The sequence below is a fragment of the Cydia splendana genome, chromosome 4 (genome assembly GCF_910591565.1).
Source record: "Cydia splendana chromosome 4, ilCydSple1.2, whole genome shotgun sequence".
Lineage (NCBI taxonomy): Eukaryota > Metazoa > Arthropoda > Insecta > Lepidoptera > Tortricidae > Cydia > Cydia splendana.
This window is the reverse complement of record NC_085963.1, coordinates 21,568,473-21,583,808: the sequence shown is the minus strand read 5'-3', so window position 1 is coordinate 21,583,808 and position 15,336 is coordinate 21,568,473. Positions and strand designations below refer to the sequence as shown.

The 15,336-nt window shown below is 36.9% G+C and overlaps 2 protein-coding genes across 3 annotated transcripts in view; one reads left to right on the top strand and one right to left on the bottom strand.

Annotated features, from left to right (window-relative positions):
* Positions 1-10,683, top strand: part of LOC134790008 (probable peroxisomal acyl-coenzyme A oxidase 1) — a 53,261-nt gene extending 42,578 nt beyond the window's left edge. Inside the window, exons 13-14 of the mRNA XM_063760751.1 lie at positions 875-991; positions 9,709-10,683. Coding sequence (XP_063616821.1) covers positions 875-991; positions 9,709-9,867 — 276 coding nt within the window. The 3' untranslated portion in view covers positions 9,868-10,683. The remainder of the gene's footprint in view (positions 1-874; positions 992-9,708) is intronic.
* A 51-nt stretch (positions 10,684-10,734) lies between these two features.
* On the bottom strand, positions 10,735-12,947 carry LOC134790103 (ice nucleation protein-like). Of its 2 annotated transcripts, XM_063760884.1 has the most exons (3): positions 12,656-12,947; positions 12,107-12,192; positions 10,735-12,025 (listed from the first exon to the last, which is right to left on the bottom strand). In XM_063760884.1, the coding sequence occupies exons 1-3, from the start codon at positions 12,777-12,779 to the stop codon at positions 10,883-10,885; spliced, it is 1,353 nt and encodes a 450-aa protein (XP_063616954.1). In that variant the 5' UTR covers positions 12,780-12,947; the 3' UTR covers positions 10,735-10,882. The 2 variants fall into 2 exon arrangements, with proteins under 2 accessions (XP_063616954.1, XP_063616953.1); XM_063760883.1 differs by having other exon boundaries at positions 10,735-12,192.
* Between the last annotated feature and the right edge of the window lie 2,389 nt (positions 12,948-15,336).

Genomic DNA, 15,336 nt, shown 5'->3' with positions numbered 1-15,336 from the left:
AATACTAGTCTCTTTCTGACTGTATGAATAAGAAAGGAATGGGTAGAATATCTCGACAGGCTTTTATAGTGCCTCTTTAGTACAGAGATATACTACCAAACGCTTTTTTATTCATACAGACAGAAATAGAGACGGGTAGCTACCACGCGCGCGACATGCTCTCGCGGCGCCCGTTTGCTAGGGGCGGAGGAATTGCAAACAGTTTAGTTTTTGCCTGTGACGTCATTATCTCTAGAATAACAACAGCTAGCTTGGAAACGCAGTACAGTTTAGTAAAACCTATGACGTCATCGTCTCCGATATTGCTAAAGCACGCTTAGAATTACAAAACGGTTAGTTTTCACCCATGACGTCATCACCTCCGATATTGCTAAAGCACCTCTCGGAATAACAAAACCAAATTTCTGAAATTACTCTAGCATACTTCAAATTACAAATATAGAAGTTGTATTTCCTACTAAATGGAAATTGCAAAAGTCAATTTGTTCCTATTGGTTGACTCTCCTTGTCCCCGGATTAAGTTTTATTTTTGTAATTCTAAGTGTGTTTTTGTTAGTTTTTTTTCTAAGTGCAGGTTTTTCTCCTTCCTCGCGTTATCCCGGCATTATGCCACGACTCATGGGAGCCTGGGGTCCGCTTGACAACTAATCCCAAGAATTGACGTAGGCACTAGTTATTACGAAAGCGACTGTCATCTGACCTTCCAACCCGGAGGGGAAACTAGGCCTTATTGGGATTAGTCCGGTTTACTCACGATGTTTTCCTTCTCCTCCTTACTGTTTTTATTCTCCAGTAACTAAAATTACAGTTCGATTGACCAATTTACCACGTAATATGCCCAATTCAACTGTCATTTTGTTGGTTTTTGTTGCAGTATACCCCCATAACCGCTACGGACGTGCAAGAGTTGCAGCACCGGTACGAGACACTGCTGGGGAAGATCAGACCCAATGCCGTGGGGCTGGTAGACGCTTTCGACTTCAGAGACGAGGTGGGTCAATTTCTGAACACGATTTTTTTTCTGTCCGTGATGAAAATCGCGGGTTAGCATCAGATAATACTTACCATTTTTTTTTTACATAAAGAAGTCACACTTTCACACCGAGTTCCATATGAATTCACTGATTAATTGGTTTTTAGAGTACACTTAAAAATACAAATCAACTTTTGAGCATAATGAAAAATCCTACGAAAAATTCTACATTAGTATCACTAATTTAGTGTCAAATACTTAAACTAGATGATATTTACTATCACTGAGCACATACACTATTAAATTCATTGTGGTAAATAACTCGTGATCGAAGTTTAAATTTTGTCCGAGCGCGCGAGTACAATTTCGTCGGCAAAACTCAAAGGGCTCTGACAGCCGACGTCTGTATTTGAACCGCCTCGTGTCCTGCCTCACCTGTACTGGCAGTATTCGGCTGTCTCTTAAAGCAAGCGGATGTACGTCAATCCGCGGCGTGTTCGAGCAAATCGCGTAAGTATTTCGGAATCCGGGTGGGCGACAATTTTTTTCTAATTTCGATGCCCCTTATAATTTTTATTTCCCACATAGCTTTTCAATAACAATTGTCATATTTAGGAGCCCTTTATGTATCTTTATGTAAGCGATAACATAACAGTTTGGTCAAACACGATTTAAATTTTTGGCGAATTTTTTTATTACGAATTCTAATTTCCGTGCCCTAATTCCCATAGAATATTTACCTAAAACAGCTGATTAAGTGGCACGGGAATTAGAAAGTATTACATATATTGTCAACAAATCTTTTATTGGGGGCGCTGTAAGTTAATTGGCAATGTTTATGTCATATTATTATTACATATATAAGATATTTTTTTTATCAGTAGTATGATGGACAAATAATAATAATGCGTTGCTTTATCTGAAACGAAAGTTTTATTTACTATGTGTTTTTATCTTTATTACATTCGTAAGAGAATAACTAAAAGTAAACCTACATACCTGAAACGAAAGAAACGACATTTAATGTCTATTCGTCCATCGTATGTACACTAAATCACTATTTTATAAACTTATCTTAAATAAACGTTTTCTTTAATGCATTTCATATTTTTCAATGACATATGTGACATTATCGACAGCCACGCATCCATAGAGTAGGCGGCGGCCAAATAGGAAGAATAATAAAGTATAAATACTTTTTACATCTCCCCCCTAAGGAAAGAAAGTTTTTTAAATAAAATTTTCGCAAGGTCACGAACTGTCTTCGGTTTCTTCTCCTTCTTCTACTGTAATGGGGACTGGAATAAGTTTTGTTATATGGAAAAGGTTAGACTCTATTTTTTTATGACCGACATCTATTCTGTATATAGAGTCTGAGATTTTCTCAGTAATTTTATAGGGCCCAATTTTCAGCTCATCTAATTTCCTTCTATTTAGTTTGTTTCCATTTTCCACGTACACTAAGTCTCCTTCATTAAATTTATGATACTTTCGATTTTTGTCAAAAACTTTTTTATTGTAGTTGTGCGATTTTAGAGTGTTTTCATATGCTATCTCTTTATCTCTAATCAAGTCACTTTGCAGTTCTTGCTTAAGTTCGTTTGGCAAAATTCTATCATCTGTACCATTCATAAGGTAAGATGGGGAAAAACCAGTGACTGAATGTTTTGTTTCATTATATGTTTTTAGGCATTCTTGTGCTATTGTGGCCCACGCTCGTTTTTCTCCTCTTTCATTTATTTTGCATCTTATCTTGTTTACTAATGTTTGATTTAATCTTTCATTTAATCCATTCGAGAAAGCTGTATTTACTGCTGTAAATACTATGTTTATACCCTTGTTCTGTAAGAACGTCTTAAATTCTTTAGAATTAATTCCAGGGTATTGATCAGTAAGTATCATACCAATGTTGTTTGTTTCTGTTACATTGGTGAGTAGTTTAACAAAATCATCTGCGCTTTGGGTTTTGGATGTTAGTATATACGCGTATCTAGTGAAGTGATCTACCAACAAATGCAGATATTTTTTTGTTGATCGCGAACCTCCAAAACCTCCAATTGTGTCTATTGACATTATTTCAAAAGGCTTCGTAGCCGGACCCAAATGAGATATAAGTCCAAATTTGTCTTGACCTCTTGATTTATTTTTAATACAAATTTCACATGTAGTACAAACATTTTTGATATTATTCGTTAAATTTTTCGCCGCATATAACGGACTAATAGTTTTCAGCATTTGTCCCACTCCAATGTGGCACAACTGTTCATGTATGTTTTTCAAAAGTGTTCTGCTAAACCTCTCTGATAGTAGTATTTTCTTTTTTGTCTTCATTTTTTTAAAATAAACGTTATGTTTCTTAATTAAATTATCCTTTTTATTCTGTATATCTTTATTTTGACTCTGATCTTTTAATATATCTTCAAGTTTTATTCCAAAAGTTGTTAATTTAAACTTTTAATTGTTCATCTGTATTTTCATCACATTCTAAAACTGGATTCCTGCTTAGGCAGTCTGCTTCCAAGTTCGTCTTTCCTGGCGCATATTTTATTTGAAAATCATATTGAGATAAATAGTATGTTAAATCTCCAAGTTCTTCATCTGTTCTTGATTTAAGATTCATATTTTCTAGGGGTTTGTGATCGGAGAAAACTGTGAATGTTTTTCCTATCAGCCAGTACTGCCAGTATCTTACAGCCTCCTTAATAGCTAGACATTCCAAGTATATAGCTTTTTTTTTCTTTTGAGCCACATTCAGTTTTTTAGAAAAATATGCAACTGGTTTTTCTTTTCCATTAGGCTGTGTCTGTTTTAAAATAGCTCCAATACCTTCCAATGAAGCATCAGTATAAATATTTATTGGTAAATTTTGATCAAATATTTCCAGTACTGGTTGGGAGCATAGCAGGTTTTTTATTGTATCGAATGCTTTTTGACATTCTTCAGACCATACGAATTTTTGATTTTTTCTTAGTAAGTTATGTAACGGGTCTAATATAATTGCACTCCTTGGTATATATTCATGATAAAAGTTTATCTTTCCTAGAAATTGTCTAATATTTTTTTGGGTTTTTGGAACAGGAAAATTCTTTATAGATATTAAGTTATCTTTTATCGGTTGTATTGAGTTATTTTGGATTATGTGACCTAGATATTTGACTGATTTTGATGCAAAAGTGCACTTCGTAAATTTCAATATAAATCCTTCAGTCTTTATCGCTTCTAGCAATTGTGTCAGGTGATCAATATGCTCTGCGAATGTTTTAGAAAATATGAGAATATCATCTATATAATTAACAGCAAAAGCAGTAAGTTTGTGTTTTCTTAATACATTGCTTAGTATCCTCTGAAAGATTGCAGGCGAGGTCTTTAACCCGAACGGCAAGACTGTCCACTGAAAATGCCCTTCCTGTGTCACAAAACCAGTTATCTTTCTGTCTTCGATACGTAATGGAATAGACCAAAATGCAGAGTTTATATCTAAAGTAGAAAAGTAACTGCAATTCCTCGTTTTAATCATTAGGTCATCTATTAATGGAAATGGCTGAGCCTGAGGAACTACTATTTTGTTCAGATCCCTGAAGTCTATGCATAGCCTCGATTTTCTATTATCCTCTTTTTTAAATGCTAAAGTAACAGGAGCAGCAAATGGACTGTAAGATTCTTCTATTAGTTTATTGTCTAATAGTTTTGCTATCTGTTGTTCGATCTCTTTTTTATCTTCTTCAGTGCACCTATAGGGCCTCTTACTACAGTATTTGTCAACTAATAAATCTATCCTTGCTTCATATCCATTAACTGTGCCAATATCATACTTATGTTTAGCAAAAACTGACTTGTATTTATTAATTAAATTATTTATTTCATCTTTTTCTTCTCCATTTAAATGATCTATATTCATTTCAAAATCTTCTTCCTTTACATGTTCATTAAAGTTTATTTTGTATTCTGTTTCACCTTGAGTTTTATTATTTATTACTAAATCGGTAAGGATCTCTTCATTCTTAACATTTGTAGGATCTTTGTCATTATTGTTTACTTCCTGTTTTTGGGATACATCTAAGTTTTCATCTTGTCTCAGTCTATATAACTTTATCAGGTCTAATCCAATCACAAAGTCATCTTTGAAATTTTCTTCATCTAAAATATCTATATCTACATTATTTTCTAATTCGAAGATTTTTATTTTTAAGTTTGTCAAACCTTTTGTCTTGTTAACACCACTAATTGTAATTAAGTTTGCTTCGTTCAACCCGTTTCCTTTCCCTTTCAAATGTAAAAGCTTTGCGTTAATAAAAGAAACGTTTGAACCTGAGTCATAAAGTGCCTTCAATTCAAATTTATCATTTACTATAAGTTTGACGTGTATTAATGGTGTTATTATTCGTTTTTTTGATGCGTTTCATTTAATTCAGCTTCAATAACTGAATTGTTGACATGTCTCACAACATTCTTTATATTCTTATCTTCGTCTCTTGTTCTAAACCAGCATAAGTTTTCTGGGTGGTAACGTGGTCCTTTATTTAACTTTTCGCAAATTTTACATGCGTTATGGTCTTCATTTTTATTGTTAGTTTTGTAGCTTCCGACTCTTCTCTTAAACACGTAGCTTTTTCTATTTACCATGTGTTCCAGCTTGCTGACCTCATTAAATAAATCAACAGTATCATTTAATATTTCCCTGTCTATCTTATTTATTATGTATTCTGGCAAACCAGATGCAATTAAATCCACCAAAGTGCAGGCATCAATCGACCTTCTCATATCCAGTAATAATTTCTCTTTTTTAATAGCATAGTCGAGCAATGAACCGTCTTTATATTTAAATAACATTGCATTCGTAACTGGGTTCCATCCTTTATTTGCAAAAGACTCACAGAATTTCTTTTTCCATTCAGACCAATCCGCGTCCATTGTTAATTTTATGATCATGGAACTAAACCAATCTGCGCAACTCTTGTCCATGAATAGCCTCAATATCTCAACCTTCTTCTCGTCTGCGATTTGAAAACGCCCACATTCTCTCTCGAAAATGTCTATCCACTGAACAGCGTTTGAATTCTTGGTTGAAAATTTCTCAATAACAAACTTCTCCGCAATATTTTTCAAACTCTGTTGACGGTTTTCTTGTGTATTCTCTATTAATTTTTCCAATAATTTTCCTAAGGCATCCGTATCTTTTTGAGGTGCGGTGGTGGGTTGTTCTTGGTTTAATTCTTCTAAGTATCGATCTCCGAATTGTATGTTACCATCCTCGTCTATATAATTCTTCTTAATTTCTTCGGTCATTGTAATCCAGACTCTTCTTATCTGATATCTCTTAGTTAAACTATGTTTTACTTTACTGTAAGCAGCTGTTTTCATTAATTCTGCATGATGACCGACTGATTGTAGCTCTTCCGGAATAGCATAGATTTTGTTATCACTCGTAGTTATAGAGGTAACTGAGTAAATATTTGTTTTCCCATCACTTCCCGGCAATATCGTAAATTCAAAGCGAAGTTTCTCCATTTTCGATCAACTTAATAACAAAAATGTCGTTTTATAAGATATTTTTTTTATCAGTAGTATGATGGACAAATAATAATAATGCGTTGCTTTATCTGAAACGAAAGTTTTATTTACTATGTGTTTTTATCTTTATTACATTCGTAAGAGAATAACTAAAAGTAAACCTACATACCTGAAACGAAAGAAACGACATTTAATGTCTATTCGTCCATCGTATGTACACTAAATCACTATTTTATAAACTTATCTTAAATAAACGTTTTCTTTAATGCATTTCATATTTTTCAATGACATATGTGACATTATCGACAGCCACGCATCCATAGAGTAGGCGGCGGCCAAATAGGAAGAATAATAAAGTATAAATACTTTTTACACATATATATATATATATATATATATATATATATATATATTGGCATTGAATATATATTATATGTAATAATAATATCACGTATATCTTTCTATTTTACATTTAAGGAAATCTTAAAGAATGCACAAAAATCTGTGAACGTTTTTTTAGTATAAGTACTAAGTATAGTACTTACTTACATGGTGGACCCGAATAACCCGGGCAATTTTAATACGTAAGGTAAGGTGGGTAAGACGACACTGGGGTAAGACTATCACTTGTATGGAATCCTCGTACTGTTAGTGGGGCAAGTCCCACCTTACCTTATTCATTGATCATATTATAACATTAAAATATTATATAAACATAAAACTGTTTTTGGAATTATTACATATTATAATACCTGTACCTAAGGTTTTTCACCCCAGAAAACCCTCATATATGATCAAATTTCATCGAAATCGTTAGAGCCGTTTCCGAGATCCCCGAAATATATACAAGAATTGCTCGTTTAATAGATTAGTTGTTATAAATTAGCTTTTCTAATAGGTACAAGAAAAATAAATATATCCTTCTTACTATATTATAAATGCGAAAGTATCTCTGTCTGTCTGTCTGTTATCTCATCACGCTTAAACCGCTGAACCAATATCATCTTGATGATACATATTTGGCATGGAGATAGTTTGAGGCCCGGGAAAGGACAAAGGATCTGGGGGCACGGCAGTGCCGCCGCCAAGTCGAGCAAAACAAAGTGGCACGGCCGTACCATCAAATCTCAATAACATTCTATCTAAATAACATTTAATTTGAACATGTAGTCTAAGAATTAATACACTTTAAAATCCCTTAGTTTTGTCACTGACACAATCACTCACAATCATCATTATTCTAAGGTACTTCTAGCATACCCACAAGTTCCAAATTTGAAACGTAATTAGGTTTTACCTTTTAAACCAATAAAAATCTAATAATACTGCAATATTAGTCACGTTCTAAGGATCTAATAACTGCATAAGTAAGTTTGTAGCCTATAGAAATATATGCGATAACAACGTTACCTTTTAGTTCTTACAATTAGTAGGGAAAGTAAAGGTACACTACGATGTACGATTTGAGTATGAATAAAGATGTGTGTAGTTATGATATGTGTATACATAGTATCAGTATGGTATGGGTATGATTACCCGAAAAGAAGGACAGCCTACAAAAAGAGATGGGATCCTATCAAAAACATTACATGTAAAAAGATGCAAGTCTCGCAACGCAGTTCTTCTACTACAAAAAAGTTTTGAGATGTAATGTGAAACTAAGTCGGTTATTTTAGTCAGTGCCAGGGGGTATTTTTTCTTACATAGTTTTTTTTAGGAAGATTATGATATTTTTGAGAAATTACTTAACCAATTTGAAGATTTTCCCGGAGGGCAGGGACAGTGTATACCTATGTGTAAAGTAAGGCGGGGTGAGACTAACTTAGTTTATTTTGATCGGGACTAACAGTATGAGGATTCCATACAAGTGATAGTCTTACCCCGGTGATAGTCTTACCCCACCTTACCTCATATGTGTTCTAACAATTTTTTGTGTTATGAATTTATGAAGGCAGCATATTCGATTTCTTCAGATTAACTCACACAATAACTCCTTCTCACTGTGCCCCTATTTATTTCTTAGTATCATTTCCTATACGGCCATATACCAGATCATACACCTTGTACCTATCTACATGCAGATACATAATGACACTTTTTAATGAATAGTTTTGTATGTAAGGCGGACAAGTTTACGAAACTACTCAAAGTATTGTTTTGGAATATGTACATTTTACTAAGAAAGAGAGATTCGTTGCCATTAAAATAAAGGAAACGATTAGTCAGATACGTAGTTTTTAGTGTATCATACTTTCGTAGATTTGTCGTCCGAAACTAAAATTAAAGAAGGTAAATATGTTCGATGCCACTTCAGTATGGTTGCAGTATATTATTGTAGATTAAAATATACATAAATAAGAGTTTTAACTACCAAAATAAGTCAAGAAAACAATTCCCGTGCCATGTTCTAATTTCCGTCCTAGTAAAATCTAATTCCCATGGACACACTAATTCCCGTGCCCTGACCAAAATTTTAAATTGAAATAACTTTTATAGTTTTATGAATATTTTTATCCCATAAGAAAATTAATGTTTATTATATTTTTTATCAAATTATCAGCATAAATATTTATGTGTAATGTTGGTATTTCAAAATTCCATGGGAATTAGACAAAAATGCTCGTTTGGTGAAATTGACCCAGGTACGTTATATAATAGATAGAAGTTACACGGATTAAGTGTAAATTAATTAGCTTGAAAATTGCCTGCACATGAATTTTGAGTAATCCGTCCATGTGTTTTTATTATTCACTGTCTGATATCCACTAAACAATGCACTTTCATTCTTCCTCCTACCCTTATCCCATGGTACGTGGGGTCGGCACAACACGTTTTTCTCTTCCATTCGCATCTATCTTTCGTCACCTCAGCACTCACTCCTTTCTTTCTCATATCCTCTTTCACACAATCCATCCATCGTTTTTTCGGTCTACCATCCGCTCTCCGTCCATCAACATTCATCCATAACATTCTCTTGCCTATATGGCATTCATCCCTCCTCATTATATGCCCATTACCAACCTAACCTACTACTCCTCATCTTCTCCGTTACCGGTGTTACTTTCAAACTTCCCCTTATATACTCAATTCTTAATCCGATCCTTCCTCGTCACTCCACACATCCATCTCAACATTATCATGTCCGTTGCGTGCACTCTTCTTTCATCCGCCACTTTCGTCGCTCAGCATTCGGATCCATACATTACAAGGCAGTTTCGTTGTAGGTCCTCAACTCAGCACTGGGCGCGTACGACGGGCGCGTGTACGAGCGCCTCATGGAGGAGGCCCTCAAGAGCCCGCTCAACGCCGAACCGGTCAACCAGAGCTTCCACAAATACCTGAAGCCCCTTATGCAAGGAAAACTGGTACCTCATAAACTATAGACCGTTTATATAAGTTCTACTTAAAAAATAAACCTTAAAACATTAAATAATAATACTTACAAAGCTAACTTACGCACTGTCAATAAATTAAATATTGATAGGTAAGTAATAGCAAAGATATATATAATAGTTATTTGTACAACAAGAGATCAAAGTTTGATATTTCTTCGAGTGCTTATTTTGAGTCCCGTGCAAGCGAAAGATTCTATAATAGATCGAGAGAGAATCTAATTTAGAATCTTGAGCGTAGTAAGGGATTCAAAAGCGCACGAGATGTAAATAACTTTGATCTCGTGTAGTACACAAAATTTTTCACCCTAAGCAGTGAGAACATACCTAGAGGGACAGAGATAATAGAACCCAAGTATATCGAACTTGTATTAGACCCCGCATGTTGAAATTACATTTGACTATAAAGGTCACTTGAATTACATTGACAAAATGACTCAGTGAGCAAAATCGCATATTGTTCACTGTTTTTAAGAAGCAAAGTACATTTGTTCGAGCTGCTGAGGTGAAAAATACATTTCATATTTTAAATGTGATAAAATTTAATTGATATCACCATGGTGATGGAAATTGGCTAAAGAAAGGTTGTGCTTTAGAACTTTTATAAGTTTTAGTATTGAAAATTGAAAATTAATCTTCAGATAATTTGATGGCATTTTTATACATACTTATAGTATGTAATATTCAGAAACGAATACCTACTTACTGTTTGTATTCTCTGAAAGGTGAATACATTCTCATCCTTTTCCTTGGGATAATATCCCTATTGTTAGGAATAAATGATTAGGTATGGACTACATATTAAGTCCTTAAATTGAAATGTTTATCGTACGTAATAAATGAATTAAATAACAAAAGTAAACGAAAGTCTTTTATTTCACCACCGCGATCATTCTTAAAGCTATCAAATAAATAACTTAAAACTAATATAAATTAAATTTCACTAGTTCCGCAATACATCAAGATAAGTTAGGAGTCATCTTGCTGTACTTGCTGGTTTGTTGACTTAGTTGACTCTAGCGTTAGCGTGCGACGAGCCGTAACCATTAGTGTTGGCTGAAGAAACAGTTGATCCGTAACCCAGGCCGTTGTTGGCTGCGGACTTCGCGAAACCAGCTCCTCCGTTGACGTCCGCGTTAGCGTTGGCAGAGCCGTAACCAGTGTTGGCAGACGACTTGGCCGCGCCGAAGCCGGCGCCGTGAGTGTTGGCCTGAGACTGAGCGGAGCCGTATCCAGATCCTTGAGTGTTAGCGGCGCTCTTGGCGAAACCGGAGCCGTGGGTGTTGGCCTCGGAGTTAGCGGACCCGTAGCCTCCGTTCACGTTGGCGTTGGCGTTGGCGGAGCCGTCCGAGCCGTAAGTGTTGGCGGCGGAGTGCGCGGAGCCAGCCTGGTGCACGTCAGCGGTGGATTTGGCAGCGTTGAAGCCGTTAGCGTTAGCCTGAGCGCGAGTGTTAATGTGAGAAGGAGTGCCGTAGAGGGTACCGAAGCGCCAGTGGATCCTCTTCTGGGGCGCAGGTGCGACTTTAGCAGCAGAGATCGCACTGTCGTATCCGGTGTTCACGACTGCGTCGGAGGCAGCTGAGCCGGTGTACCCTTGACTCTTAGCAGAGCTGATAGCGGAGCCTTGAGCGTTGTTGGCAGTAGAAGAGGCAGATCCATATCCTCCGTTAGATTGAGCGTCTGCGGTGGCGCGGTTCGCCAGACCGCCATCAGCCTGGGAAGTGGCAGAGCTGTATCCGTTGCTCAAGCCCTGAGTCCGCGCGGCAGTGATGGCCGAGCCTACACCTGAGTTCGCGTTCGACGAGGCCGATCCAAAGCCGGAGCCGTAGGTGTTGGCGTTGCTAGAAGTCTTGTAGCTGCCGATTCCTTGGGTGCGGGCGGACGAAGTGGAGGATCCAGCGCCATTAGATAAAGCCGAAGCGATGGAAGAGTCGCTGCCGCCGTTTATCGAAGCAGTAGACTGCGCGGACTGAGCGACCGGGGCTGCGTAGCTGATCTCAGCGGGAACAAAGTTTTGCTCATAAGAGACGATGGTAGCGGGAGCAGGAGCGTAGAAAATAGCGCCACCGTTCTGAGCTTCAGCAACAGCCTTAGCAGATCCGTAGACGGGGACGGCGGGGGCGTTGTAGAGCTCGGCCCGGGCGTTGGCCTGGGCGGGGTAGGCGAGGTCGGCGCGCGCGAGCTGGTCGCCGGAAGCACTGCCGTAGGCCTGCGCGGAGCCGTCGCTCACCGAGGCTTCCCCGGAGGCCTGGCTGCCAAGGTTGTTGCTGTATGCCTTGCCGATCGCAAAGTTCCGACCATCACGGTATAGAAAACCTGAAGCAAAAGTCCAAAAAGGTATAAATAATACGAAGATAAATAAATATTACTCTTATAAATCAATATGGGCTTTTACTGCAAAAAAGTGTAATCTAGGTAAGTACATTGTATAGATACAAATAGGTACATTTGACAACGATGATTATCATCAATTAATTGCCTAGTTAAATATGTTTAGGTAATTCCATAACAACTTTTTTTTAACAACAAATCTAACGCCAAGGCCAGTTTATGAATGAAGCGCGGAACATGTTATGAGCTTCAGTTTCAAATGGTTCTAAGTTTTAAGGGCCAAGATAATAGGTATAAATTGGTATACATTCGAAAATCTGCTGGCGATGGCATTGAATATGAATAATTGAACTAAATGACCAAGTTCGAAAAAGCTCTACAAAAGGATTTAGAAAAATAGCTATTCCATTAATTATTATCTGACTTTATTGGAGGGTTTTTTACTCACCGTTATATAGGGCCGGGGTAGCCTGGCACAGGGCGAGGGCGGTCGCTACAACGATCAGCTTGGCTGCCATGGTGTGTTGTCGGGAGGACACGGGCGAGTGGATGCGGTGAGAGCATTTCTCCATGCTTAAATACCGCGAGCCCCTTCTCTAGCTATCGTTAGAAATGGTTGTTTTGCATTAGAGATTTATTGCAATGGAGCGTAAGTAGACAGCTGAAAAATTTGGACAACGTGAGGCTTAAGTTTCATAAGCTTAATAAAGTGACCACTTTACTGGCTGATACAAAAAACTATCGGGACCATTTTGAAGATAGAGTCTGTTCGGAAAGAGAACATACAAATAAGAAAATGTTTTTCTACTTCTAAATATTTTCCATTCTCCATGATTTTCTAGTATGTTATTGACACAATGAAAAACTAGGTTTATAGGCTTTCCTTTTTTCAAAATTTAACTAATTTTTAAGGTTTTGGTCTTGTTATGATACGACCTTGATAATAGTTCACGCTGATTGTTGCGTGTGAAATGCACTGTGAGTCGTGTCATCAGGCATCGGTCGCACTTATTGGTGCGTGTGAGATGCACTTCGAGTCGGGTCAAGGTCGTAATAAAAAAATCTATAAATACTTTAACAATTTCTTTTTCTTCCTCGCGTTATCCCGGCATTTTGCCACGGCTCATGGGAGCCTGGGGTCTGCTTGACAACTAATCCCAAGAATTGACGTAGGCATTAGTTTTTACGGAAGCGACTGCCATCTGACCTTCCAACCCAGAAGGGAAACTAGGCCTTTTTGGGATTAGCCCGGATTCCTCACGATGTTTTCCTTCACCGAAAGCGACTGGTAAATATCAACTGATATTTCGTACATAATTTCAAAAAACTCATTGGTACGAGCCGGGGTTTGAACCCGCGACCTCCAGATCGAAAGTCGCACGCTCTTACCGCTAGGCCACCAGCGCTAAGAAATACTATAACAAATTGTAAACTAACATTAAATAAATTCGATATAAATTCGCATTCTGTGAATGCCTGAAAACGGAACCCTACACCGGGCATGGCGCGATGTGCACTTGCTGACTTTCATTTATTTTCATTTGATACACGTAATTGTAGTTGATTAGGGTTTGTATAGGGTGAGCCTAAAAATAGTTTGTACACCCGTTTGTACAAGGAACCTGATTTTCAGGACCAGACATGTCACTGTTGACAGCTAACAGTTTCCATAACAGTTTCAGACCAAGAAATTAAAATCAGAATTGGGCTCAAGATATCTAATTTAGTCTCTTTCTCGGCGCAATAAGAATAAATATTAGTAGGTAGGTAGGTACTAAGTAGGTACGTACCTACAGAATTCTTGTTGTCTAACAAAACCTAATGTACAGTCATGGCAAGTTATCTTTCTCGCTCGTTAGCTGAAGCAGGCGTACGCCGAGGGCGCCAGATAGGTAACTGTTAGGTAATCGAATTTAAATTAAACTGTTGTGAGACATAACACTGAATAATTTGACGGTTTAGACTCCCTTGTTATTAGTCACTCGCGCGACATGTGTTAGTGCTTGAGAAAGGAGACATAGGCTCTCCGAAACATGTCGCGCGAGTGACTAAAAACAAATGAATCTAAACCGTTAAATTATTCAATTGTTAGGTACTTACTCCGAAAATAACTGAAAAGTTTGGTGAAATAATGTTTCTTTACCGCAGCGTTTTCCACCATGTACGACAGCGACATTGAAATTTAAATTTTACCATTCTTTATTGGTACTTACTACTTATTTATCACTTCATGTACCATGGTTGCGATGGCGTGCCCTCGATTTTGAGTCGAAGAGGTTGGTTGCCGGCATTAAATGGGGTCGATTCAACTCGCGAGTTCGTGACGTAGCCACTTCATAACGTCACAAATTGTATTGGAGTATTGTTGATATTTCACAGTTTTTTTTGCTTTGTGCGTTTATTTTTATAGTCACAATTAAAAATGGGTAGGTAGGTACCTAATTTAGAAAATGCTGATTCATCACCTTTTTAAAAAAAAATGTTGAGATGTGTAAGCAGTGTAACGTCTATTAAACGTATATTTTTATTATTAGAATCAGACTAGATGATAAATCTTCGAGAAAATGGATTTAATTTCTTATTTTCAAGTAGGTTAGTAAATCATTTTAAATTAAGAATGCAGACAGTTGGTAGTTGCAGTCTATATCTACTATCAGAAACTCGCGAACTAAATTGACATGAGTTTGACAAATAAAATTATACCAGGAATAGCAAAGAAATTTAGTCACGAGTATATGTCGATAAAATGATATCGATAAAAAGATATTGCACTTACTACCCATGTGATAATTATAAAGGGGTCACAAACGGTTTCGATTTATATGAATGTGACGAGAAAAGTGGTTGATTCCATTGTAAGATTGTGACGTTACCAATCAAATCAGGAGGTGCGGATGCGAAATTGACAAATTTCAATGTTAATTATGCAGGTTTGGGGGCAACTTCTTTATTTCAAGAGCTCGGTTGTCGCCATAAATCTAAAATTGTTGATTTAATTTTATACATGTGGCCGGTAGATGAGATTGATCCATAATTATTTAAATGCTGACCTAATTATCACCTTGAATGTCCAGTTTAGGGACTGGTCTTTACAATCGAAGCAATAGGGATCACCGTGACGATTTAATT

Bases quoted from the DNA above. Each gene is read 5' to 3' on its own strand.
- LOC134790103 (XM_063760883.1), bottom strand. From the start codon at position 12,779: ATGGAGAAATGCTCTCACCGCATCCACTCGCCCGTGTCCTCCCGACAA. The intron at 12,193-12,655 runs GTGAGTAAAAAA...CTTTTGCTTCAG, and splicing joins TACCCCGGCCCTATATAACG to GTTTTCTATACCGTGATGGT.